The sequence below is a fragment of the Salvelinus namaycush genome, unplaced genomic scaffold (assembly GCF_016432855.1).
Source record: "Salvelinus namaycush isolate Seneca unplaced genomic scaffold, SaNama_1.0 Scaffold291, whole genome shotgun sequence".
In the NCBI taxonomy this organism is placed as follows: domain Eukaryota; kingdom Metazoa; phylum Chordata; class Actinopteri; order Salmoniformes; family Salmonidae; genus Salvelinus; species Salvelinus namaycush.
In genome coordinates this window covers 77,622-105,024 of record NW_024059797.1, presented here as the reverse complement: position 1 = coordinate 105,024, position 27,403 = coordinate 77,622, and the positions used below count along the sequence as shown (strand labels likewise).

The 27,403-nt window shown below is 42.2% G+C and overlaps 2 protein-coding genes across 7 annotated transcripts in view; both read right to left on the bottom strand.

Moving 5' to 3' along the window:
- The window catches only part of LOC120039669 (transport and Golgi organization protein 1 homolog), a 26,231-nt gene extending 7,814 nt beyond the window's left edge, over positions 1 to 18,417 (bottom strand). Inside the window, exons 1-9 of one of the 6 annotated variants that reach the window (XM_038985084.1) lie at positions 17,626 to 18,417; positions 17,279 to 17,344; positions 17,055 to 17,188; positions 8,575 to 8,700; positions 8,423 to 8,444; positions 8,210 to 8,286; positions 8,027 to 8,115; positions 7,788 to 7,898; positions 2,014 to 2,151 (exon numbers count right to left, since the gene is read on the bottom strand). In XM_038985084.1, coding sequence (XP_038841012.1) covers position 2,151; positions 7,788 to 7,898; positions 8,027 to 8,115; positions 8,210 to 8,286; positions 8,423 to 8,444; positions 8,575 to 8,700; positions 17,055 to 17,188; positions 17,279 to 17,344; positions 17,626 to 18,385 — 1,386 coding nt within the window. In that variant the 5' untranslated portion in view covers positions 18,386 to 18,417 and the 3' untranslated portion in view covers positions 2,014 to 2,150. Of the gene's footprint in view, positions 1 to 2,013; positions 2,152 to 4,966; positions 5,075 to 7,267; positions 7,333 to 7,787; positions 7,899 to 8,026; positions 8,116 to 8,209; positions 8,287 to 8,422; positions 8,445 to 8,574; positions 8,701 to 17,054; positions 17,189 to 17,278; positions 17,345 to 17,625 lie in introns of those variants that run through there. The other 5 variants (XM_038985085.1, XM_038985081.1, XM_038985083.1 and 2 more) reach the window with 5 other exon arrangements.
- Positions 18,393 to 27,403, bottom strand: LOC120039677 (transport and Golgi organization protein 1 homolog). Its single transcript, XM_038985093.1, has 5 exons — positions 27,349 to 27,403; positions 22,458 to 22,654; positions 20,385 to 20,441; positions 18,556 to 19,798; positions 18,393 to 18,409 (listed from the first exon to the last, which is right to left on the bottom strand). Exons 1-5 carry the CDS (start codon positions 27,401 to 27,403, stop codon positions 18,393 to 18,395), a joined length of 1,569 nt encoding a protein of 522 aa, XP_038841021.1.

The window sequence follows — 27,403 nt, the reverse complement described above, 5'->3', positions numbered from 1 at the left end:
GTTTTCCTGCTCAATATGGTTCAAGTGAAATGTCGGGCGGAAGAGAATAATGCTCACCTAACCAACTCACACAGATCTTTATAACTTAGGGTGCATTCTGGATATATTTCTATTTTGTCAGGACTACATTCTTAACATTACATTAAACAAATAGAAAAGTAAATATGTGTTGTCAGGTTAGAAGTGATTGAAAGTGAAACATGCACTTAAATTTATGTGGGATGCAGTTATAGCAGAAGCTGTTGGAGAAAGGTCCATGTGGGTACTCTAGCCTTTATCAAAGATTTTAAATAAGATGTTTAATTGTTGTCACGTGCACAGGATATGTACAGTGAAATGTGGTGCTTTATAGGGTCTGCCATGGCAGTACAGCACACCTGGAGCAAATTAAGGTTAAGTGCCTTGCTCAAGGGCAAATCAACCTTGTCGGCTGGGTTACTAGTCCAACACTAACAGCTAGGTGACCTTCTTCCACCCATTCACAAAATAAGCAAATTAATCATATTCGGCAGGGACAAGCACGAGATAGTGAGATCCTATTGGGGCGTTTTTGAATACATTTGCGTTTTTCCGTTATGGAACACTTACTCTGAAATGCGCATCTAAACAACGCACTTTTACCAACGTTTCTAAAAAGGTAAAGTCTACATAACTTAATCTACTCTGTTCGTAACATATTCTATTTTTGGGAACAGAAAACTGTATTGAGATTACATTTTTAATCGATGAGTAAATTACCACTGCCGGTCCCTGAGCTTCCTGTAGAAACTGAATCTGGCTCATTATTCTATTTTTGCTATTATCTCTGGTTGTAGTTTGCACTACAAATCCCAGAATTCCGTGTTAGCAGTCGGTAGCTAGTAACAACCCTGAAGGCTTACTAGTCAATCATCTAGTGTCGCAAAATATATATACGACTCTGCAAAATTGCTAGCTCTGTAGGGCGACAAACTATGTGTAATATTTGTGTTGTGGAGAAATGACCAGGCAGGAGACGGGAGTACAGTTAGTTTTCGTTTAGTCAAAACCTCTCGTGCTCTATGGTTCCCGGGCACACTAGTGCGCATGTGCATTTCCTATTAGGTGTAGTAACGTAACACTGTCGTACTACATAACTGCTTAGTAACAGCATAGTATACTACACTATGAAGATGAATCGACCTTCAATCAAGGTAAATATCGTGCTAGCTACGTAGTTAGCTTGCATAGCGGTTTGATTTTTGCTTGCTTAACGTTAGTTTGGGACACAACATCGCGAGTCTGTGTAGCAGGGTTTATGTTAGGAAAATGCGGCCAAATCTTACCAAATTCTGATGTGCACTTTGAACATGTTAGAATAACTGTCGACATTTACTTTTCCTCAGCCAACAAAATGAGTAAGTTAATGAACAGCAAAATCACTATCCTATGTGAATCTACTATAGTAGAAAAGTTTAGGCTACCTATTATATTGGTCAGCTTGTCGAGAAAGATCGTCTATTCCAGAGTCTGGACATTTGTGGGAAGATAGATCCCAAGTTCAACCAGAAGGCCTAGGCTACATAAAACAAAGACGTTAAAAAGCAATGAGTCTGATGCAACAGATCAGAACATTTAGCTTAGCTTTGATAAACTATTATTTCTTAAGATTATAAGCGCAGTAATGCACACAGGGCAGTAAGTAGGCTACGCAGGAATGTTCGTTCCATAATGCAATTGGCGGGAAAACACCATTGTCGAGAGGGCACTGCACAGTCAAGCGGTTTCACGTGACAGATGAAAATATCCGTTAGAAATGTAGAAAGAGGAGATCTAATAGGCTAATCTGAAGCAAGGTAAAACATGCCTCGTAAAATGTATTAAAACGTTCTGGTTTTAAACAGTTAAGTATGTTTTCAAAATACATGATACATGTTCAAAATAAATGTTTTTAAAAATGAGCCTCCAGCTCGTTGCAAAGTGATGTTTGACACGTTGATGAAGCCTGCCTGGGGAAAAAAAAATTGAACGTCATCTAACTGGGGCCTGTAGAGCACTGACTTTACGACCTGAAGATCACTGACGTCATGAAATGACCTCATATTTTTCTGAGTTCCCAGTTGTCTTGAAAGCACAGCAAGATGCTGCAGCAGTAGCTCTTGCAGAGTCTGACATATTTTCCACTCAATGGCTCTGTATGTGTGTGATAAAAAAAAAGATACATAAGGAATATAGTGTACACATGCACCAATTTAATTCCACAAAATTATGCAAATTAAGCATGATCAGTCAAATGTATGTACGTAGACTGGTGAATCCATCAATGAATCGGCTAAAAAGCTAATAGGCAAATTTAGAAATTAGATTTTTTCTTCTCCTGGACAATTGTACGGTGCCACTTTTATTTATTGGCTTTTTTTTTTTTAATTATCGGACGAACGCCTGTTATTACTGGCTAAAGGAAGCCCTCTGTGTAGGTACAGACTCCCAATGTGTCCTAAACCTAGATTTTGGCATGTGAAAACACATTTAGTTCTGTAGCTAACTAATAATGAATGACACAAATGACATTTCCTAATCTTTTGTGTAGGTGACCCAGATTATTGTCATCATTTTGTTAGTCAGGGTCCAGTTTGGAACCACCATATCAGGTAAGCTGATCAAATTGTGTCAAAGAAAGTAGCTAGTTTTAAATGGACACTCCAAAATAAAAGTTTGTCAGATGTCCTCAGCCCTCAAAATAAGGGGAGGGGATAAGTCCATGTTTTACCAGGCATGGTGTGTGCTTAGTATTTATTTGGACAGTGAGGCCAAAATGTTTAATTTTGCTCTATAGTATACTCCGGCATTTTGGATTCGGGATCATATGAAGAGACAGTAAATAATGTCACCTTTAAAAAAAAAAAAAAATGTCATACATATGTTTACCCTTTAGAAATGAAAGCACTTTATGTATTTGGTCCCCTAGGGATGTGCTCCGATACAATACAGCAATGAAAGGTTTATTTGAAACACTTTGGTTTGATTAGAGAACGAATTGATGCGATACGTTGCACAACATTTGTTGCATAAACACATACATTTTCCATGAGCTGGGCCGTTCTGTGGGCAAAAACAGCTCGTTGAAGAGGTCAAAGGAGAATGGCAAGAATCGTGCAAGCTAACAGGCGGGCCACAAACCGGCAAATAATGGCAAAGTATAACAGTGGTGTGCAGACAACATCCCGGAACACACAATTCGTCTGTCCTTGTCACGGATGGGGTATTGTAGCAGACTACACCGTGTTCTACTCCTATCTACTAAAAACCAGAAGAAGCTGCTCCAGTGGGCACACAATCACCAACACTGGACAATTGAGGAGTGGAAAAACATTGACTGGTTTGACGAATCCCGGTTCCTGAACTCTTTGACTTGAATGCAAATCGCTACGTCTGGAGAAAACGAGACACAGCTCATCACCTGTCTAACATCATCCCTACCGTGAAGCATAGTGGTGGCATCATCCTGCTATGGGGATTAGGGTTTCACATTTTGGGGAATATTCAGAGGTGAAAACTTTCTGTGGGAATATATGGGAATTAATGCAAATTAATATTACTACTATTTAATGTTTTTTGCATTGGATATATTTACCAAATCATATGAAGACAAACATTAATCTTTTACCTTATCATAAGTAGACATAATTGCAAATTATTAAATCAATAGTTAGTTGAACTTTAATTAAATGAGTTGACTCTTCGCATGGGATGATTTCACTGAACAACAAAATAAAGGGAATATTGAATAATCCCAATGATCCATCGCATCTCCCAAAAACGTTTTCAACATACGTAAAAGGATAGTCTAGAAACTAAATCTTTGATTGTCTTCCTCTCAGCTGTCCATGTCTTCTCCCTGGACCTCCTTAATGTCCACCTCTTGAACATCAGACTCTGAGGCCTCATCTTCACTGTCACTTTCCAACCTTGTTGAGGATGGCTCGTTGTCAGGCTCAAAAAGCCGCAAATTTGCCCGGATGGCCACCAATTTTTCAACCCTTGTATTGGCCAGCCTGTTGCGTGCTTTGGTGTGTGTGTTCCCAAACAAGGACCAGTTGTGCTCTGAGGTGGCTGATGTTGGTGGGATTTGGAGGATGATGGAGGCAACAGGGGAAAGAACCTCAGATCCACAAAGTCCCTTCCACCAGGTGGCTGATGAGATATGTTGGCACGACTGCCATATTGCATCTCCATCCCAAAGCCCCTGCTTGGAAGTGTACTTCGCCAGACTGCCTAGAACCTTGCCCTCATCCAGGCCAAGGTGGCGAGACACGGCAGTGATGACACCATAGGCCTTGTTGATCTCTGCACCAGACAGGATACTCTTGCCAGCATACTTGGGGTTCAACATGTACACTGCGGCATGTATGGGAATTCAGGCAGAAGTCTTCACGCTTTTTAATGTATTTCAGAACTGCAGTTTCCTCTGCTTGGAGCAACAGTGAAGTGGGCAGGGCAGTATGGATTTATTATCTTACATCTGCAAGCAGAGTCTGAACATCAGACAGGATGGCACTGTCTCCCCCAATACGTGCAATGGCTACTGCAATAGGTTTCAGGAGTTTCAGGCTGCTTACCACTCTCTCCCAAAATACATCATCCAGGAGGATCCTCTTGATGGGGCTGTCCATCTCGGCAGACTGATATGGCCATTTCTTGGATAGACTCCTTCCCCTCCAGGAGACTGGCAAACATGATGACAACACCACCCCAACGGGTGTTGCTGGGCAGCTTCAATGTGGTGCTCTTATTCTTCTCACTTTGCTTGGCGAGGTAGATTGCTGCTATAACTTGATGACCCTTCACATACCTAACCATTTCCTTGGCTCTCTTGTAGAGTGTATCCATTGTTTTCAGTGCCATGATGTCCTTGAGGAGCAGATTCAATGCATGAGCAGCACAGCCAATGGGTGTGATGTGAGGGTAGGACTTCTCCATTTTAGACCAAGCAGCCTTCATGTTCGCAGCATTGTCTGTCAGCAGTGCAAATACCTTCTGTGGTCCAAGGTCATTGATGACTGCCTTCAGCTCATCTGCAATGTCTGTTGACCCTTGTGTCTGTTCTTGTAGAAAACTGGTTGAGAGGTGGAGATTATGTCATTAATTATTCCTTGCCCACGAACATTCAACCACCCATCAGAGATGATTGCAATACAGTCTGCTTTCTCTATGATTTGCTTGACCTTCACTTGAACTCTGTTGAACTCTGTATCCAGCAAATGAGTAAAGCATGTCTGGCTGGAGGGGTGTATGCTGGGCAAAGAACATTCAGAAATCTCTTTCAATACACATTGCCAGTGAGCATCAGAGGTGAACCAGTTGCATACACAGCTCAGCTACGTTCCTCCATTGAGTCAAACAAACTTCTGCTTCCAGGAGGACCATGAGCTGTTACTATTGATAAGGTGTCTGTCTGATACATCATTTAAATGGCGAATCGAAGTAGAGGGACTTTTGTCAGAGGTTGCTTGTTTTGAGCGCTGGGGTAACTTTATGCACTTGGCCAGATGATTCTGCATCTTTGTTACATTCTTTGTTACATTCAAATCAAGCAGGCAGTCCTTTCGAACTTCTGGCTGTAAGTTCTTCACATATGATTTGGCACAGTATTTGCAAATGTACACAGCTTTTCCTTCTATATTAGCTCCAGTGAAATGTCTTCACACATTAGTGTGAAGGAAAAGCAGCCAACAAGTGCTCAGCATATGTGGGAACTCCTTCAAGGCTGTTGGAAAAGCATTCCAGGTGAAGCTGGTTGAGAGAATGCCAAGAGTGTGCAAAGCTGTAATCAAGTCAAAGTGTGGCTATTTGAAGAATCTCAAATATATAATATATATTGATTTGTTTAACACTCTTTTGGTTACTACATGATTCCATATGTGTTATTTCATAGTTTTGATGTCTTCACTATTATTGTACAATGTAAAAAATGAGTAGGTGTTCTAAAACTTTTGACCGGTAGTGTAAGTCAATAACTGTCAAACGTGTGTGTGTGTGTGTGTGTGTGTGAGAGAGTGTATGGGTGGGTATGTGTCTGTGCATATGAAGGGGAGAGGGAGGGAGGATGAATATGTGTAGGAGGGCAGGAGAGAATGGGTGTGCGGGGGCATGGAGTATATGTTGTGTGAATGAAAGAGAATGGATGTGTAGAGGGGTGTGGGTGTGTTTGAGAAAAGGGGACAGGGGAGGTGGAGGTTGGGATAAATTTGGCCTGGCTGGGTAAGGGAAGGAGGGTAGGTGGTGATAAGCTTGGCTTGGGGGGTTAAGGATGGGAGGGGGAACAAGCTTGGCTTGGGAGGGTAAGGTTGGGAGGTGGGGATAAGCTTGACTTCTTGGGTAGGGTTAAATGGGGGAGAGCAGGGAGGGGGTGGTGCAGAGAGATGGATTTGGTTTGGGATGGGGTTTTTTCTTCATTTTATTATGACTTGTAAATCCATTGTAAAATTAATAAGAGATCTGGACAGATAGGAAAGGAAGTCAAAGTTGTATTATTCCTCGTTTGTCATTTTAACTGCAATTTAATGGTGGATATTGGTGATAATGGAGAGGGACTATATCCAGGGGATTGGGATGGGGTGATTGGGAGGGCATCAGACACTTCTCTGAGGTGTGCTTGGGTCTTCCACTCATCCCATTTCAGTCTCTTGGAGGACCCACTCACCCCAAGTAGACCCTCACCTGCCAATATACTTACATTTACCTTGTAAGGTAATACAAACCAACCACAGTACTTATGTGGTAGTCCTTCTTAAAATGTACAGTATGTACAATGTACGTACAGTGCATTCGGAAAGTATTCAGAACCCTTGACTTTTTCAACATTTTGTTACGTTACAGCCTTGTTCTAAAATTGATTAAATGTTTTTTCCCCCTCGTTAATCTACACACAATACCCCATAATGACAAAGCAAAAACAGGTATCGCATATAAACAACCTCAAGTATCACAGTTACATAAGTATTCAGCCTGACAGAGCTTGAGAGGCTCTGCAGAGACGAATGGGAGAAACTCCCCAAATACAGGTGTGCCAAGCTTGTAGCATCATACCCAAGAAGACTCAAGGCTGTAATCGCTGCCAATGGTGCTTCAACAAAGTACTGAGTAAAGGGTCTGAATACTTATGGAAATGTTATATTAGAATTTTTTTTATTTTTTATTTGCGATACCTGTTTTTGCTTTGTCATTATGGGGTATTGTGTGTAGATTGATGAGGGGGGGAAACTATTTTATCCATTTTAGAATAAGGCTGTATCTTAACAAAATGTGAAGTGCATCCTGGGTCTTCTTCTTGCTGCGCTTCAACTTCTCAATGGTTTTGTCCATTTCGGACATCTATGGGCAAAGATAATGATAAGCATAATGACAACCATCTTTCTCTGTCCTCATCAACGAGCCATCCTATTTAGGATAGTAGCTGGCTAATAGTAGCTGCCTATGCTGTCTACATCACGAAAGCAACTGCTCTCTAGGGTGTCTCTCTCTCATTTGCAGGCTGTCCCTTTCTCTCTGACTGCCCGCACAAGTCCATGCAGCTGTAGGTGCAATGGATTGTGGTCATTTTAGTCAATTACCACATTTTCTGCACTAAACTATGTGGAATATTTATTCTCCTGTTGAAAACTACAACGTCCCGAAATATGTGCTTGATTTGATTTCTCTCTAGAGAAACGGCACATTGAGCTCACATAATAAACTAACTTAATGGAATTCAAATAATTGAACCGACGTCAGAGAATTGGTTGTTCTGAAACATTTTAATTACAGCTAAATCGCTCAATACTACTCACCATATCTTCATGTTTCGCAGTATTGGCCCGCTCTTTGTCAAAGGATATGGCGTGTAAGTTATTTTCCTCGTCCAGGCGCTCATTTTGTCTCTCCATCTCTTGCACAATATTCTATTGGATAGAAAAAGAAAATGCGTAGTCAATTTAAACACTATGGAGAAGAAAAAAATAATAAAAAATCTAATAATTGTCAGCATGACAATGACATGTGATCAAGATAATATTTCTTAGAGACTCACCTCCAATTCCTGGATCTTCTCCAGAGATAAAGTGGCAGATTTTTCAGACAGCTTTTGCTTTTCTTTAAGTTCTTCGCCCTGAGGGGAACCCAGTAGAAATATACTGTCAAAACATTATGTACCTTAATTCACATTGAACTCAAAAGTCTGGATCTTAGTCAGTGAAAAGTCTCTGCAACTTACCTGTTGCTGCAGTTCAGCGACCTTTTGGAGTATCTCCTTCTTCTCTTGTTCAAGCTTTTTCATCCTGTCCACCATCTCTTTTTCAGTAGCGAATAAAAACCATGACAAGAGTATGAAATCAGACATGGTTTACACATGACAAGAACACCAGCCTGTAAGCAATATGAATGAGGATTCACTATGCACCCTAAATAGCCAGGGAGAAGAACTTACTTAGATATGACTTGCTTTTGACCTGTGAGAAGGAAAAGAAAAGTGGCAGCAAACAGCCTCCTCAACGGTAGCATACAATACATCATAGAATAACATAAAGCAATCAGATTAATGAAATTATGAAAGCAGTAACTGTGCAACAACTGACTTACAGATAGAATGCTCCTCCAGAAGAGGAAGCCGATGACCCCGGCACCTGCAGTGACCAGCACGGGTTCACAGGACACGCCGTAGAAGTCTGGACCTGGCTTCCAGTGCTCTGGCAGGCTGGTGACCATCTGGGGAGAGACAGGTCCAATCAGTGTTACTACAGCACATGTCAGGCTTAGCAAATAAGTTGGGTAATAGCTGGGCTGAGATGACAGAAGAAAATAAGTGATGTTAAAAACATTGAACTAAACCATCAGGCATTCCAGTGTTCTGTTTACAAGCATGGCTAATGGTTATCCCACTGAGCACCCTCTCAGTCAATGCAGAGGCATATCTTCAGATCAAATCAAGGTGGGTTTAGAAATAGATGTAGCCTATAACCTAGTTGTTGATCAAAATCAATAGAGAGAAGATTTGCCTTGACCTTATGCAATTAATGGGGATTGGATTGGACTGGGGCCCTACCACTGTCCAACCATGGTGACCTTTGCACAATACAGAACTTCCATCGCAGTCGCTCAGTGAAATTCAGGGATTGGCTAAATGAATCACCACAGAGTGGATCTAACTAACAAGCCTTAGGCCTATGTGGATTTAGAGTGCAAAAGATTGCATCATGTAGCCTTTCATCCTGTAAAATGGACAATAAACAAAATAGATGATTACATGACATATCACTAGACATGATCCACATGTAGATTTTAATGGCATGTAACCTCAAGTGATAGTTATGTAAGGGGAAGCTGTCAAAGCAAAATTCAACAACTTGAAGGCACCTCTCGATCTGAGACCCAGATATAGGAAGAACGGATACTGCTAGTCTGGAAAGTGAGCCATTTTTTAAATGAGGAAGAGGACAGGCAACTTCCACTTAGAAAAAAATCAACTAAAAGAGCAATTAAGTGATCCATTCTAGGCTGCAGCTATTTGGGAAATGCATTAGGTATTGTTGGACAAAATCATTCCCCAAGACAATGACGTTGCCAACAAGATTCAGTTTCAATGTAGCTAGCCAGCCAGCCATATGGCGGCCTAAGACTTGACTAGCCAGCTAGCTATATTGTAGCCAACTACTTACATATCGAAGTATAAGACAGGCAGTTGATCAGATTCTGTCATCAGGGGCAAAGTGGGTAAAGATGTTGTTTCTTCCGAATCCATCGCTACTGTACGTTACTTTGACAGTTGAGCTGGCTATCTAGTTAGTTTGGCTTGTGACTTGCAATGCAACTCGTTTGCTTAAACCCGAAAATCCTCATTTCACCAACTGATCAACGTAGTCGACTGTAATATTCATATGTGTAAACATACTGAATTATAATTGGATGCATTTTACCGCCATATCATACTGTGCTATGATTGGTTAAGACCACCCAAATGGTTAGGTCATGGTCAGTTTGATGCTGGTTGGCGATACGTGAACATGCCAGTTATAGCTAGCTAATAAAGAGCTACGTTAAGAAATATCCTGTAGTACTGCATTTTAACTTATTTTGTACAAAGTGTGCAAAACAAGACAGTATTGGTCTTCGGCACAACATATGCTTCAAAACGATCTAGTATGTTTTCAGTACCTTTGGTACAAATTCCATGAGAAAGTACAGGGAACTAACTAGTCTTTTGAACAGTTTGTGACAGAGCTGCGTCTGCTTGTGAAAGACTGATTATGCAAACAAGGATGAGATGGTCAGGGACCGTATTGTATTTGGAATACACTCACCGCGAGTGAGAGAAACTGTTGAATGTTGGGTCTGAGGTAACGTTGGACAAAGCTATCGACATAGCCAGATCTCACGAGCTAGCACTGGCTCAGATGAAAACCATTTCGCGTGGTAACACGAGCGCATCACGTGAACAAGCAGTGCACGCAGTCAGGCAGACATCAAAGCACACCTCCGGTGCACAGAGAGCGCGTTTTAGAACAGAGAGAGACATAACTCCAAAACAGAGCGACACAGACTCAAAACGCCCCAAAACATGTGGATGTTGCGGATACAAAGTGCATGGCGAACAAGGAAATTGCCCAGCTAAAGGCAAACAGTGTACTAAATGTGGAAAATGGAATCACTTTGCAAAAGTGTGCAGAGCTTACCGTGGAAAAACAGTACACACAGTGAGTGAAGATGAAATGTCAATCAAAGAGTCAAACGCTGATGAACTGTTTATTGATTCAGTGACACAGAAAAGTCAAATATCAGAGACAGAGCAAGCCTTTGCTGACATTGAGATAGGAACACAAGGCACAGAGCTAAAGTTCAAACTAGACACTGGTGCACAAGTAAACATTATTCCTCTGAATAAGTACCACAGCTTGACATCTGAGTGCGAGCTACAGCCCACCACGCACATACTGACTGGTTATGGTGGTGAACAGCTCCCAGTAAAAGGCACATGCACTTTCAAATGCAAATACAAGGAAAGTGACATGATGTTGGACTTTTATGTTGTTGACACTAGAGCACCTGCAGTGCTAGGTCTTAAAGCATGTTTAGACATGGACCTCATCAAGCTAGTTGTATCAGTGACAGCACCAGTAGAGACAGAAAATGTACTGGAGGAGTTGACTGATGTTTTTACAGGAATAGGATTATTCCCAGGAGAATATACCATTCACCTTGACCCAGACGCAACCCCTGTGGTCTGCCCACCGAGAAAGATTCCCCTTGCTCTCCGTGCCCGTCTGAAGAAAGAGTTGGAGAGCATGGAGCAATCTGACATAGTCACCAAGGTTACAGAACCGACTGACTGGGTAAACGCCTTAGTGGTGGTGGAGAAACCACGCAGAGGCAAGCTCAGAGTATGTCTCGACTAGAGGTCGACCGATTATGATTTTTCAACGCCGATACCGATTATTGGAGGACAAAAAAAGCCGATAAAAAAATGTTTTATATATATATATCATACACACACACATTTTTGTAATAATGACAATTGCAACAATACTGAATGAACAATGAACACTTTTATTTTAACTTAATATAATACATAAATACACACACACATACACACACACAGCTCTGAAGTGACAATGATACTGAAGAGTCTGCTTAGGAGACAAATACTCTCAACTGTTTGAATAAAAATAGAGTTTAAGTTACCTGTGATGAATGTTGAAAACAAAAACTTTAATTTCTATATGCAGGAAATCCTATTTTAATAATGGGCATGGTAAGAATTGACAACCAAAGTGCGAATCATAATTCCCATGACACCTTCTAGCAAAATCTGAAAAGCGCTTCCTTCATTTATTCCATAGGATATTTTTAGATTCACTTAAAATAAGGTCTGTGTTTCGTGTAGGCTTACACCACCGTGCCAATTTTATAACTGTAGATATCCATAGGACAAGGTAACTCTGATCAATATTGACTAAATATAAGCGAAGATAATTTTTTTTGTAGAGTGGATTTATGAAAATATGTTGACAAACGTCACCTTATCCTAGTGAGATTTACACGGGTATCAAAACGTCGAGGCGGTTTAAACCTGCACGAAACACAGACCTTATTTGAAGTAGATCAAGACATTCTCTATGGAAGACATGAAGGGTAAAATAAGGAACCCCTTTCACGTTAAGCGGCAAGTTATTACAGGAATTATAATGCGTCGACTATTTCTCTCTAAACCATATACCTTTGACTAATCCGGAAACTATCACCTCGAAAACAAAACGTTTATTCCGTTCCGTATTTTATCTAACGGGTGGCATCCATGAGTCTAAATATTCCTGTTACATTGCACAACCTTCAATGTTGTCATAATTACGTAAAATTCTGGCAAATTAGTTTGCAAAGAGCCAGGCAGCCCAAACTGTTGCATATACCCTGACTCTGCGTGCAATGAACGCAAGAGAAATGACACAATTTGACCTGGTTAATATTGCCTGCTAACCTGGATTTCTTTTAGCTAAATATGCAAGTTTAAAAATATATACTTGTGTATTGATTTTAAGGCATTGATGTTTATGGTTAAGTAACACATTGGAGCAATGACAGTTATTGATTGATTGTTTTTTATAAGTTAAGTTTAATGCTAGCTAGCAACTTACCTTAGCGTACTGCATTCGCTAACAGGCAGGCTCCTCGTGGAGTGCAATGTAATCAGGTGTTAGAGCATTGGACTAGTTAACTGTTGCAAGATTGGATCCCCCGAGCTGACAAGGTTAAAAATCTGTTCCTAGGCCGTCATTGAAAATAAGAATGTGTTCTTAACTAACTTGCCTAGTTAAATAAAGATTATATAAAGGTGTAAAAAAAAAAAAAAAAAACGGCAAATCGGCGCCCAAAAATACCGATTTCCGATTGTTCTGAAACCGTGAAATCGGCCTGATTAATCGGCCTTTCCGAACGCCCCCATCAAACGCCCCCATTATCCTTTACCGACGCTAGATGGCATCACACACAAGCTAGCGGGAGCACACTACTTCAGTGTCATGGACGCTAGATCAGGCTACTGGGCTATCAAGCTCACAGAAGAGTCATCTAAGCTCACAACATTCAACACACCGTTTTGTGAGGATCTGTGTTTATTGCACTATAACCCAATACTACATCACGTGATTGAATATTAGCAACTGTTGGCCTGGGTGTCTGTGTGTCTGTGCTGGAAATAACAGTTAGCCCCAGATAAGTGTGCTGGGAAGCTGTGGTTAGCCTTGAGCGAGAACAGTGTGCTTTCTATGCAGGTGCAAGTGGCTCAAACAATGTTACAGAACTGTCTGACCTCAGTCTCTGGGGTGTGGGAGCGTAATCTACACAGCAACAGCGCCGGACACCAAGGAGCGCCAAGAGGCTGGGACCAGCCTGAGCGCCGGCGATAGGCTAAGCAACTTTAAACCACGCTCAGCCTCTACTGTGATAGGCCAACATACGGGTTGGAACCATGTCCATCACAGTATAAGAACAGCTGTTTACTTACATCCTGCCAGTTCCCTGTTCTACCCTGCGAGGTGTTACAGTGAACCCGTATATACGAAAATTGCATTTACCATTTATCGCTTGAGTTTAAGAAAAATACTTAAAATATATTCGGGGACTCTGAATCACATTTTGTCCTGATACCAGATTTGAATTGACGCAAATCCTTTATAGTTTGGATGCTACAGGTTCCGTCGCCTGCCTTTTGGGATTATCTCAGCCCAAGACGAGTTTCAGGGAAAGATCGACGAAGTGTACGAAGGCCTCAACGGAGTTGTGGCAATTGTGGGCAACATCCTTGTCTATGGTCGAACCAAAGATGAGCACGACCGAAACCCCCGCGCGATGCTGCTGCAAAGGTCCCGCGAGAGAGGAGTCCGGCTCAACCCCAAGAAGAGCACAGTCGGCGCTACAGAGGTCAGCTACTTCGGACATGTTCTTACAGCGACTAGAATCAAGCCAGATCCACAGAAGATCTTAGCCATAAAAGAAATGGAGCCACCAAAGAACCGTGCAGAGCTGGAAACAGTGCTTGGCATGGTCAACTACTTAGCCAAGTTCGCACACAGCCTCTCCAATGCTAATGCACCCCTGCGTCAACTGCTAAAGCAGTCCAGTGAGTTTCTCTGGGACAAGCAACACGACATTGTTTTCCAGAATGTGAAAGACTTGATCATGAGAGAACCAGGACCAATCCTTGCCTACTACGACCCCGACAAAGAGCTCAGACTCCAAGTGGACGCGTCGAAGTATGGACTAGGTTCAGTGCTACTGCAAGAAGGAAAGCCCATTGGCTACACGTCCAAATCTCTCACAGACTGTGAAATCAACTACGCTCAAATTGAAAAGGAGCTCTACGCCATTCTGTTCGGATGTTTCCATCAGTACATATATGGACGACAAGTCATTGTGGAATCCGACCACAAGCCCCTTGAGTCAATCATGAGGAAACCACTAGCCGCAGCCTCGCCAAGGCTACAGAGAATGATTCTTCAACTACAAAAATACGACTTCACAATCACTCACCGTCCAGGCAAAGACATCCCTGTCGCAGACACACTCTCCAGGAAGTTTCTTACCTATAAGGACAGCAGCCTCAGTGAAGGCATGGACATGCAAGTGCACACTGTGTACAGCAACTTACCAGTTAGTGACACAAAACTGAAGGAGATCCAAGCAGAAACAGAAAAGGACTCGCAACTTGCACAGCTGAGGAAAGTCATACAGGATGGATGGCCTGAGGAGAGGAGAAAATGCCCTCAGAGCGTCTCAGAATTCTGGAACCATCGTGATGACTATCACAGATCAACAGAATAATTTTCAAAGGAGAGAAATATCCTCATTCCTACCAGTTTCAGAGAAGAGATTTTGACAAAGATCCATGCTGGACACATGGGCTTGGAATGTGCAAACAAATAGAGGACATTGTTGGTAAATGCGCCATATGTCTTGAACGACGCCCCTCAAACACCAAAGAGCCAATGTTACCTCACTGTATCCCAGACCGACCCTGGCAGGTCGTGGCAACCGATCTGTTTACCTGGAACAACGAGGACTACATCGTAACAGTGGACTACTACAGCAGATACTTCGAACTCGACAACCTTCACAGCACTACATCTGCAGCTGTGATATACAAGCTGAAAGCAGCCTTTATCCAGGCATGGAATTGTAGAGACTTTAATATCTGACAATGGGCCCTGTTACAAATCAAATGAGTTTGAATCCTTCACAAAAGCATGGGAGTTTACACGTCACCACAAGCCCACATTACCCTCAAAGTAATGGCCTTGCTGAAAAATCAGTGCAGATTGCTAAATCACTCATGGATAAAGCAAAAGCAGACAAGAGAGACCCCTACCTCAGTCTCCTTGAATACCGCAACACTCCAGTTGACAACTTCAAATCACCAGCCCAGCTGTTGATGAGCCGCAGACTTCGCTCAATCCTTCCCAGCACCAACCAGCAGCTGCAACCTGAGGTCGTCAGCTACAAGGAAATGCATGAAAAACGTGCACAGAGACAACAACAACAAAAGCGATACTACAACAGGTCAGCTAGACCACTGCCACCACTGATCGACGGAGAGTCAGTTAGAATCCAGGAGCATGGCCTCTGGAAGCCAGCAGTCGTCATCCAGCCAGCTAACACTGAACGTTCATATCACGTCCGCACCGCAGAAGGAGCGGTGTACCGCCGCAATCGTCGTCACCTACTGAACACAAAAGAACAACACACTGATGAGATGAACTGTTCCCCTGAAAGAGAGCGTGATGGACTAAACACACACACACAGCACAACATACACCATACTTACCTGCAACATCACAAGAGCTGTTGACTGACACAGAAGCATGCTCAGCATCATATCGCACAAGGTCAGGAAGAGAGGTCAAGCCCAGGGCTGTCCTAGACCTGTGAAATGTCAAAGGGTGTAGGCGGATCGCTGCCCTAAAAGAGTTCCAGACTGTAAACTTGTTATTGAAAGTTCACTTGAAATGCTTTGGTATTGTATTTGTTTGAAATGTTAAGATGTATTTCTACTGTGATAGCTGATTTGCTGAGAATCCCTTGTACGAAAAGTAACAGTATGTTGGATCATTGTTTCAGAGTCTATGTTGATTCAGTTGGTGTAGTATGCAATATTACTTACCTTGAGTTCAAACTGCAGAGCATGTATTTTTTTTTTAAACGCTTAGAATATGTAAACATTTTTCTTTTGTTTTAAAAGAAGCGGGATGTAATAATCATATGTGTAAACATACTGAATTCTAATTGGATGCATTTTACCGCCATATCATACTGTGCTATGATTGGTTAAGACCACCCAAATGGTTAGGTCATGGCCAGTTTGATCCTGGTTGGCGATACGTGAACATGCCAGTTATAGCTAGCTAATAAAGAGTTACGTTAAGAAATATCCTGTAGTACTGCATTTTATTATTTTGTACAAAGTGTGCAAAACAAGACAGTCGACTACTGGAGAGGATCCTTCATCGTGGTTCTCTTTACCCAGGAGAGGACAATATGTACCTATCTTTCTAGCTACTATAACCTAAGCTTGAAGGTTAGCTTGCCAATGCTGGCTCTGCTTCGCCAACAACATGTCTACTAGCCTCCTTTTAGAGTTCTGAACGTGATTACTTTCTAAGCAAAACGCACAAAGCCTGGTAAAACGAGCGGGGTATCATTTATATCCCACTCAATAAGCAAAACACTGGCTGTGGACACTTAACTTCAGTCTACACTTCACTAGAACAAGTCAACAAAAAAATGGGAAAGGATCACTGAACCTGGGCTGCATTTAGTACGTTTTTACGTTCTGGAACGTTTAATTTAACGGAAACGGTGCTGTACTCAACTACCAGTTGAAAAAAGGGGAAGGGTTGGGTAACGCTGTCAGCATGGCAAATGCCGCCCCCCAAATAAAAATAATACATGCATTGTCCCAGCAATAATAAAATAAGTATGAATACTTGAGTCCTAAGCACTACATGCAGGCAATTAGTCAATTACAATAGGAAGGAAAGCCCATTCACAAGAGAGAAATACATGAAGTAACTTACCATAACACCATATATTCCAAGATACTCATAAAACAGGGTGACGAGAGGACCAGATAAAATTAGCACTGATACGAATGATGAACCACTCTGCTCATCTTCATGGAAATCAGTGACAGGAGGTGACTCCAGAGATCCTGGAAATACAGCACAAGCAAATTAGGTTAATGCATACAGTTTACATCTCACCACAATTTCAAAAGTAGGGAAGTATAATGAACACCTACCTGAGGGAGGGTGATCCATGTCTACGCTAAGTCCCATGTCCAAGGTGTTTTCAGACATATCCCCATCTTTTGAACCATTCAGAGAGGTTCAAACAGTGAGTAAATGTTCATGCATTGCAATCTAACTGGCATTGTCAGGAAGTGTATTTGTTCTGTCAACAGATTACTATTTACTTTGTTGTACTTCTTGGGCATTTCTTAAATACAGCTTATTCTGCAAACCAAATCTCCAGGCAGTATTATCATGTCATTAGCAATGTATGAGACTTTCCAAATATGTATTTAACAAAAGGTTTTAATCCTCCTATACTCTGACATGAACATAAACTGAAAAAAAGCATTATTACCTGTGTCAGGGTGTAGTTGACTGCCCACTGCCATGGGAGCACTGTTTCTGGCCGTCGAGTAATTCTGACGCAGGGTGAACACAAATTCCTGGAAGTCGTCCAAGATGGAAGCTTCCTCAACAAACTCACCAGACTCCTGCTGCTGGTCAGCGTTCTCATGGGCATCCAGCATCCTCTCAATCTCATCCAGGATTGGGGTTTCAGAGGCTTCCAAAATGGCTTCCAGCACCTTTTCAATGTCCTCACGGGCGTTTGTCTGGGACAGCCGGGCAGCCTTCAGCTCCAGGTCAAAAAACAGGAACTCCAACCTAAAGAGGTTCACGGGACCTAGAATCTTTTGGAGGCGCTCCATATCCTCCTCCTTGCAGCGGTCTCGCAATAGTGTCAGCCTCAACACATTGTCACTGTATTCCGTCTCTTTGTTTGGAAGGGGATCCAGAACTTTATCTTTAAGTGAGGGTGTGTGGCTTTCAGCATCATTTTCAGTCTCATGCACCTCAGGTTCTATGTCAATAGCCTCGTCGTGTTGGACCACATCCAACACATCACTGGATACAACATCGGTTTGTGTATAATTATTGGGTTGCTCTGACCCAAATTCAGATAGATTTTCTGTGTCATTTTCATCAGTGTGCTCAGTTTTGGATGAAGATAATACTGCATTTTCATCCTCTAGCAACTCTTCCTCAATCTCTTCCCCCTCTAGGTGTATTGAATCCTCCTCCTCTATGGGGAGTTCTTGATGGCTCTCTTTCACCATTGTGTTTCTACTTGGATCTGGGACCTTCTGGTATGGTTCTTGAAATAGTCTGAAAAGCTCTGTACCACCCTGTTTAAAACTATTCTCTACTTGTGAGAAATCTACTGACTCCGCTTTTTGTATGGGGAGTTCTTCAACAGCTTGTTTCTGCTCTGATTCGTTAATTTTACTATCAAAGTCTGAGAGCATGTCTGTCTGTGAGAGCTGTTTAGGGACTGGGCTGTCATCTTCTGTAAGATTCTCTGCTAAAGCCTCAGTGTGTTCAAAGGGACTCGCCTCATCAGCAGGAGGTGTTGAAGGTTCGATGTCACCTTCTTCAGATTCATCCTCAAACTGCAACGTCTGAGAATCCTCATCAGGTACTTTGACAGCATCCTCACTGAAATTAGAGTGCCCAGGTTCCTCAAAGATTAGCTCAGAGGAAGTAGAACAGCCAAATGACTCCTTGGGTTCTTCAATTTTGGGAGGCTCCTCTGGTGTAATCTCACCTTCATCATCATCCTCCTCGTCATCTTCCTCTGAACCGGCAACATAAGCTATTCTTTCCCCACCACTGACAATGTTAAAAACGGTATCACCAAATGCAGACCACAGGTTATTGTCCTTGGAGTCCTGTTTCTGTGTATGAGGTACCTCTGATAGACTGTCTTCCTCATCTGTCTGATCAGATTCCGGAATGTTCTCGTGTTCCAAATTAGAACTTTCTTCAGAAAAAGCCAGCAATGGAGTTTCCCTGAGATGATAATCACTTTCCTCATCCTGCTGATATTCAGTCTTGTCACTTTCCTCGTCATATGGAGTCACCTTCCAAGTGTCCTCATTATTGGAAGTGACAGCATCAAAAGTTATTCCAAGTATGATTTTTAAATCAGGAATAGGTCTGCCTTCTGAAAAACCATCAGGTGCATTTTCTAACTCAGGATCATCTTTGGATTCAGGTTCTGAGGGGGTTTCTTTGATCTCACCTTCCTCTGGTTCAACAACACTGTACGGCACAGAGTCCTCTGTCCTCTGCTGATCTTTCTGAAGGTAATCTTTGATCCTCTCAGCTGTGGTCTCAAGTACAGTGTTAGATTCCACTCCCTTTGTGTCAAGAGTTTCAGGCTGAGGCAGAGAGGACTCTAAAGCCTCAAAATGTCTCAGATCATCATTATCTGGAACCTCTACAACCTTATCAATGTCCTCAGGTACATCCCTATCAATCTCATCATTTTCTAACAGTGTCACTTCAGGTGAAGGCTCATCCACTTCCACCGTGGTGCTCTCAGCACTTTTGTTTAGGTACAAAGTCTCTGTGGTTACTTGCACAGATTCCTCCTTGTCTGTTAACAATAAAGAGGAACCTAACAGTGAATCAATGGCATAACTGTCAAACTTATCGTGTCCAGTGTCAAAGCAAACAATGTCGGTTTCCTGAAAAGAAAAAGAAAACATTGTTTGAGTCATACTACCTGTCATGTTCCTGACCTTATTTCCTTTATTTTGTCTTTGTTTAGTATGGTCAGGACGTGAGCTGGGTGGGCATTCTATGTTATTTGTTTCTATGTTTAGGTTGGTTAACTAGCCTGATATGGTTCTCAATCAGAGGCCAGGTGTTTTACGTTTCCTCTGATTGAGAACCATATTTAGGTAGGCTATTCACACTGTTTGTTTGTGGTTCCTGTGTTAGTGTTTATGCCACACAGGACTGTTTCGTTTGTGAGTTTGTTCCTGTTCGTGCGTTCTTCGTTGTCTGTAAGTTCTCATGTTCAGGTCTGTTTACGTCGTTTATTGTTTTGTAGTTTGTTAAGAGTTTTTTCGTGTTCGTCTTTCTTTAAATAAATCATTATGTCTTCATACCTCGCTGCATATTGGTCCGATCCTTGCTCCTCCTCAGAAAAGGAGGAGAACGAACGTTACACTACCTATTTCAGAAAGAAGTTCAGTCATTCCAGACAATGTTTTAAGCGATGATGCATTGGCAGTAGTGAACTAGGCCTACATCTATTTATTGACTTACCTCAGCAGGAATCTCCAATTCTTTTTCAGTGTATATGTGATTGATTACGAGTTGGTCCTTATTGAAGTAACCAAAGCGGTTACCAACCTATTGTAAGAAATGGAAACAAAACAGAGAATGAAACATGTTAACAAAACAGAAAAAGCTTCAACATTCCTTCTTGTCACGCCCTGGCCTTAGTATTCTTTGTTTTCTTAATTATTTTAGTTAGGTCAGGGTGTGACATGGGGAATGTATGTGTTTTTTGTAGTGTCTAGGGTGGTTGTAAGGTTTAGGGGGTTTATTAGAGTAGTTGGGTTTATGTTTAGTATAGAAGTCTAGCTGTGTCTATGGTTGAGTGTAGGTATCTAGGAAAGTCTATGGTTGCCTGAATTGGGTCTCAATTAGAGACAGCTGGTTATTGTTGTCTCTGATTGGGAGCCATATTTAAGGCAACCATAGGCTTTAGCTGTTTGTGGGGAATTGTCTATGTCGAAGTGTTTTGTGTCAGCACTTATGTTTGTATAGCTTCACGGTCGTCAGTTTGTTGTTTTGTTCGTTGCTCTTCTAAAATAAAAGAAGATGTACTTTCCACGCGCTGCGCCTTGGTCCTCTCTCAGTCCCTTTGACGATCGTGACACTTCTAGACTGCAATGTTATCACATACAGTACCAGTAAAAAGTATGGACACCGACTCATTCAAGGGTTTTTCTTTATTTTCTACATTGTAGAATAATAGTGAAGACATCAAAACTATGAAATAACACATATGGAATCATGTAGTAACCCCAAAAAAGTGTACAAAAAAAATATCTAAATATATTTTATATTCTTCAAAGAAGCCCAAATCAAATTTTATTGGTCACATACACGTATTTAGCAGATGTAATTGCGGGTGTAGCAAAATGCATGTTGTGTTGTTGAAACAGGAATGCTTTTACAACAGTCTTGAAGGAGTTCCCACATACAGTATGTTGAGCTCTTGTTGGCTGCTTTTCCTTCACTCTGTGGTCCAATTCATCCCAAACCATCTCAATTGGGTTGAGGTCGGGTGAATGTGGTCAAAAAGCCCTTACACAGCCTGGAGGTGTGTTGGGTCATTGTCCTGCTGAAAAACAAATAATTGTCCCACTAAGCACAAACCACATGGGATGGCATATCACTGCAGAATGCTGTGGTAGCCATGCCGGTTAAGTGAGCCTTGAATTCTAAATAAATCACAGACAGTGTCACCAGCAAAGCACCCCCACACCTCTTCCATGCTTCACGGTGGGAACCACCCATGCGGAGATAATTCGTTCACCTGCTCTGCATCTCAGAAAGACACGAAGGTTGGAACCAAAACTCTCAAATTTGTACTCATCAGACCAAAGGACAGATTTCCACCAGTCTAATGTCCATTGCTCGTGTGTCTAGGCCCAAGCAAGTCTCTTCTTATTATTAGGGTCCTTCAGTAGTGGTTTCTTTGCAGCAATTCAACAATGAAGGCCTGATTCACGCAGTCTCCTCTGATCAGTTGATGTTGGGCTATGTCTGTTACTTGAACTCTGTGAAGCATTTACTTGGGCTTCAATATGAGGTGCAGTTAACTCGCAGCAGAGTCTTCCTTTCGTGTGGCAGTCCTCATAAGAGCCAGTTTCATCATAGCGCTTGATGGTTTTTGCGACTGCACTGTTCTTGCCATAATATGGACTTGGTCTTTTACCAAATCTTCTGTGTACCACCCCAACCTTGTCACAACACAACTAGCTCAAACGCATTAAGAAGGAAATAAATTCCACAAATAACATTTTAATAAGGCACACCTGTTAATTGAAATGCATTCCAGGTGACTACCTCATGAAGCTGGTTGACAGAATGCCAAGTCTGTGCAAAGCAGTCATCAAGACAATGGGTGGCTACTTTAAAGAATCTAAAATATATTTGATTTGTTTAACACTTTTTTGGTTGCTACATGATTCCATGTGTTTTCCAAAGTGTTGATGTCTTTACTATTTTCTACATTGTAGAATAATAGTGAAGTAAAACCCTTGAATAAGTAGGTGTGTCCAAACTTTTGACAGGTACTGTAATTTAATATTAACTCATACTTACACTCCCTGCACATATATTTGTCCTTTGGCCTGAGAGTTTATAGTAGACATATATAGTCTCTCCTTTTTTAAATGACAGAAACCGACAGTCTGGTCCGGTGAAATCGCTGAAAGCTTTGCCCCGGCACAGGAGCACTGTGGAGAGGAATGATTCAAAGATCAGTTGTTTCACGCCTACCAAAGATTCCAGCCCATTACCTCAGCGTCCACCCTATGTGCCCCATGCACAATCAGGGCGTGAATAGAACACACATCACTAAAGTAAGCCTTGTTTTATCTGCTTCTCTTTTTACAGAGCCAGTGTATCCAAAAGGAAAGCCAAGCATTAAGGGTAAATATAATATTGTTTTTGTCTTGATAAGGTAGATGTAAAAAGAGAAGAACTTGCAAGCAGAGGGGTTAATGACATGCCAGTATTTTATGTCAACAATAGCTAGCTTTATAGCTAACCAGGCCTATAATCCATCTTGCAATTTGCTTCCTAAACCAACACAGAAGTGTGATATATTAATGGTCAGTTTAGTAAGTAACTCTAGTAGTTGATTACAATTAAGCTCACATCTATATTATTGTGTGTAGCTAGCGAGTTAGTTAACTAAGAAGACTGCCAGATCAATTAGCAAGTTGTCATGTAGTTAGTTAGTCAATGTTCACAAGTTTGGATTAGCTATGGGCCCTTGTGTGGCTTTGCCTTTGGGTTCAAGAAAATATATAGGCCAAAAGCTTGTTTACATGGTGCAAGCTACTAATGTAGTTACTACAGAAACACAGTTATTATAGTTCCAGAATTTGGCAACTAGTCAGGCAGTAGCCAACACAGGCTGAGACTTCGCTGCGGCTACAACTAAGCAAGCTTAGGTTATTATGCAATGGCAGTGTAACGACCCTGGGTTTATAAGCGTGGAAATCGACTCTGCCAAACGAGCATGCTTTTGCGGCACAGTCGATAGCGTGCTGGACTTCGGGCTAGAAGGTCGAGGGTTCGAGACCTGCTCCCTAACTGTTTCATTACAGTATTTACAACTAACGTTAACGATAGTTGCGCTAGGTTAGCCGAGTTCATCCCCTTGAAATGACAACGCCGGTCAAGCTAGCTAGCTATGGAAAGATGGAAGTATCCTGAAAGTTCGCTTGAGTTTAGCGCCAAGTACTTACTAATGCATTCCTCGTCTGCACTGTCTTGTTTTGCACACTTTGTACAAAATAATAAAATGCAGTACTACAGGATATTTCTTAACGTAGCTCTTTATTAGCTAGCTATAACTGGCATGTTCACGTATCGCCAACCAGGATCAAACTGACCATGACCTAACCATTTGGGTGGTCTTAACCAATCATAGCACAGTATGATATGGCGGTAAAATGCATCCAATTATAACTCAGTATGTTTACACATATGAATATTACATCCCCCTTCTTTTAAAACAAAAGAAAAATGTTTACATATTCTAAGCGTTTCTTTTGAAAACATGCTCTGCAGTTTGAACTCAAGGTAAGTAACCATTTATATTGCATACTACACCAACTGAATCAACATAGACTCTGAAACAATGATCCAACATACTGTTACTTTTCGAACAAGGGATTCTCAGCAACTCAGCTTTCACAGTAGAAATACATCTTAACATTTCAAACAAATACAATACCAAAGCATTTCAAGTGAACTTTCAATAACAAGTTTACAGTCTGGAACTCTTTTAGGGCAGCGATCCGCCTACACCCTTTGACATTTCACAGTTCTAGGACAGCTCTGGGCTTGACCTCTCTTCCTGACCTTGTGCGATATGATGCTGAGCATGCTTCTGTGTCAGTCAACAGCTCTTGTGGTGTTGCAGGTAAGTATGGTGTATGTTGTGATGTGTGTGTGTGTGTGTTTAGTCCATCACGTTCTCTTTCAGGGGAACAGTTCATCTCATCAGTGTGTTGTTCTTTTGTGTTCAGTAGGTGACGATGATTGCGGCGGTACACCGCTCCTTCTGCGGTGAGGACGTGCTATGAACGTTCAGTGTTAGCTGGCTGGATGACGACTGCTGGCTTCCAGAGGCCATGCTCCTGGATTCAAACTGACTCTCCGTCGATCAGTGGTGGCAGTGGTCTAGCTGACCTGTCGTAGTATCGCTTTTGTTGTTGTTGTCTCTGTGCACGTGTAGCAGTGTGATGTTGTTCCCCTAGATTACGCACCAAATTGCACACAAGGACCAATTCAAATAGGCCAGGTCAAGAGGGGATGTTAATAATCTGATAATAATAATAATAATTCAGTGTATTTTTTTATTTAATTACAGCTGCATAGCTAATGTTTTTATTTGGTGTACAAACACTTTTTCATACCAATATTGTACATACAAGTGATTGTAAAAGTTTTGTATATTTTGGTTTGGCCCATCGCGGGTTATCTGTATTCCCATACCACTTCATCGTTCTCTTTTGTCTGACCCTCGGCTAGCAAGGTATGTTGTCCTTGGCTCCGAAACTGTTTAATATAAAACCGTCATAAGGTTATACAATGTACTGTTTTGCAACCATACGTTTGTTATAGTGTGGACAGTGTAGGAATTTATGTTAACAAGTTTCACAGAGCTCACTGACTGGGGTATCTGTTGTAACTTCTGAGTACTTGTGACAGTGGTTGAGTGAGTGTCCATGTGCTCGCGCAGGTGCCGGAGAGCTGTGACTGCACCAAGGGTAACGTGTGTGTTGTCTCTTCGTGTGCAGGTATGTCTTTTATTTTGTCAGAATTATGTTCTGTATAGTTTTACTTGTATATGCTGTTGTGCAGCGAGTGTGTGCACGCAGCACCTGTTAATTCCTTTTGGCGCGCTCTTTTGTCTGACCCTCGGCTAGCAAGGTGCCGGAGAGCTGTGACTGCACCAAGGGTAACGTGTGTGTTGTCTCTTCGTGTGCAGGGCAAATAAAAAGAGTTCAACGAGCAGACCGTCAGTTGTGGCAGCGTCTTAATTGAAAACACACAACGCAGAACGAACCACGCTACAAACTGGTGCCGCGACCTGCCGACTGGTTAGCTCAAGCTGACCACCGGAGCTGTGCATGTGGAGGAGATGCGCGACCCGCGCATGCGCACTTGTTGATGGTTTGCTATAAGTGAATGTATACTGTAAATAGTGAAGGTGAATGTAGCATATTCACTAGATAATTGTATTGGCGTTTATTTGCATGTTTTGAGGGAATTTGTTTATTGCATTTTTTTTTGTATTTGTATGCAGTAAATTACATTGTAGTTTAGTTCTCTATTGAGCCATGGAAGACTCAAGTCCATAAGATGAGTTATGCTGGGGATTTTGGTGTGGTTAGTGTGGGTAGAGGGAGGGGTGTCCATGCATTTACACCATTGGTACAGTCAGCTCCTGGGAGTAGAGTGGCTGCTAGTCCTGAGTTTACAAGCACTGGGAGGGGTAGGCTGTTTACTCCACCTGACCAGGGTCTCCCACCTCTGTCTCTTGATGTACCATTGTCCCCAGTCCTCAGTAATAATGGGACACCGAGTCAGCTTAGTGACCTTATTAAGCAGATTGGTTCAGAGATAGGAGAATCTATCAGAGCGAGTTTACTGCAGCCTGGGGCTTCAAGTCTTTCTCCTGCCCATTCCCCTGACCAATCCCAGCAGTTTCCCCTGCCTGAACAATGTGGGTCAACTTTTATTGATGCGTCCAAGCTGAATCTGGTTGTGAAGTCAGAGGTTAGTGCTCCACCTTTCTTCAGGGGTGATGGCTCAGATAAGTACTCTGTCCTGGAGTGGGAGGAGCTAATGGGAGTCTACCTAGAGAAGAGGGGTTACACTGGGTCTGAGAATGTTGGGTAGGTGATGTCTAGGCTCATGGGGAGGGCACGGGATGTGACCAAAGTCTGGATGCGTAACAACCCTGTTGTCACAGATGTTAAGGCAGTGTTCAGTGTTCTCAAGCAACACTTTGGGGATACTGTCTACTCAGGTATGCCATTAGCTGATTTCTATTCAATGAGACCATATGCTAATGAGGGTCCACTAGATTTCTGGATTATGCTTAACAAAGCTGCAGAGGCAGCTGAACAGTACCTTGTAAGTGAGGGTAGAACCTTGCCCAATCAGTGCTCAGAGTTGGCAGTCATGTTTGTACGCAACTGTCCTGATAAAGAGTTGGCCCAAGTGTTCAAATGCAAACCCCTTCGTGACTGGACAGCCAGTGAGGTACAGGATCGTTTGGATGAACTGTTAAGGGAGCGTAAAGCATGTAGAACACAACTTTCACAGCAGGTGGCTGCTGTCTTCGACTCCCCCCAGGAGGAAGTGGATCCTGAGAGCAGACCTAATGTGTCATCTTTTTCTCGATGTGGCCGTGAACCAGAACAGGCCCAATCTGTATCTGAGGGTGGGACATTAGAGAAAGTTTTGAGTATGCTAGAGAAGGCTCTTGTCAGCAATACTCAGTCTGTGAACAGAGGGCCCCGTAAACAGTTCCCCAAACGTGAGCGTGAGTGCGCTGTCTGTGGAAGCACTAATCACTGGACCAAAGCTCACTGTCAGATGCACCAGCTGTGTTTCAAGTGCTTCTCTCCTGGCCACATGAGCTTTGACTGTAGTGAGACTGGGAAGCGAAAAAGCCCTGGATGTGGACAGACTGGCAGGTCTGGAAAACTAGAAAGCCTCCATTCTGAGGAGGGCAATGTGGGGCAGGCTAATTTTTCCTCCACTGATGATGATGATATCCAATCTGTTTATTCTTATTTTTGTGAGTCAGTACCCAAGAACAACACAGTAATTTTTCAGAACACAATGAGAATTTCTCAGAATGACAGTTTGTTTTACACCACCGTGCTAGTACAGGATAAAGTTGAGCTGAAGGGGATGTTAGATAGTGGGTCCATGGCTACTACTCTGCGCGCAGATATTGTACCTCGGTTGAGGGAGGCAGGAGTGGTAGAGGGGAACTTTCTAGCTCCTTCAGACAT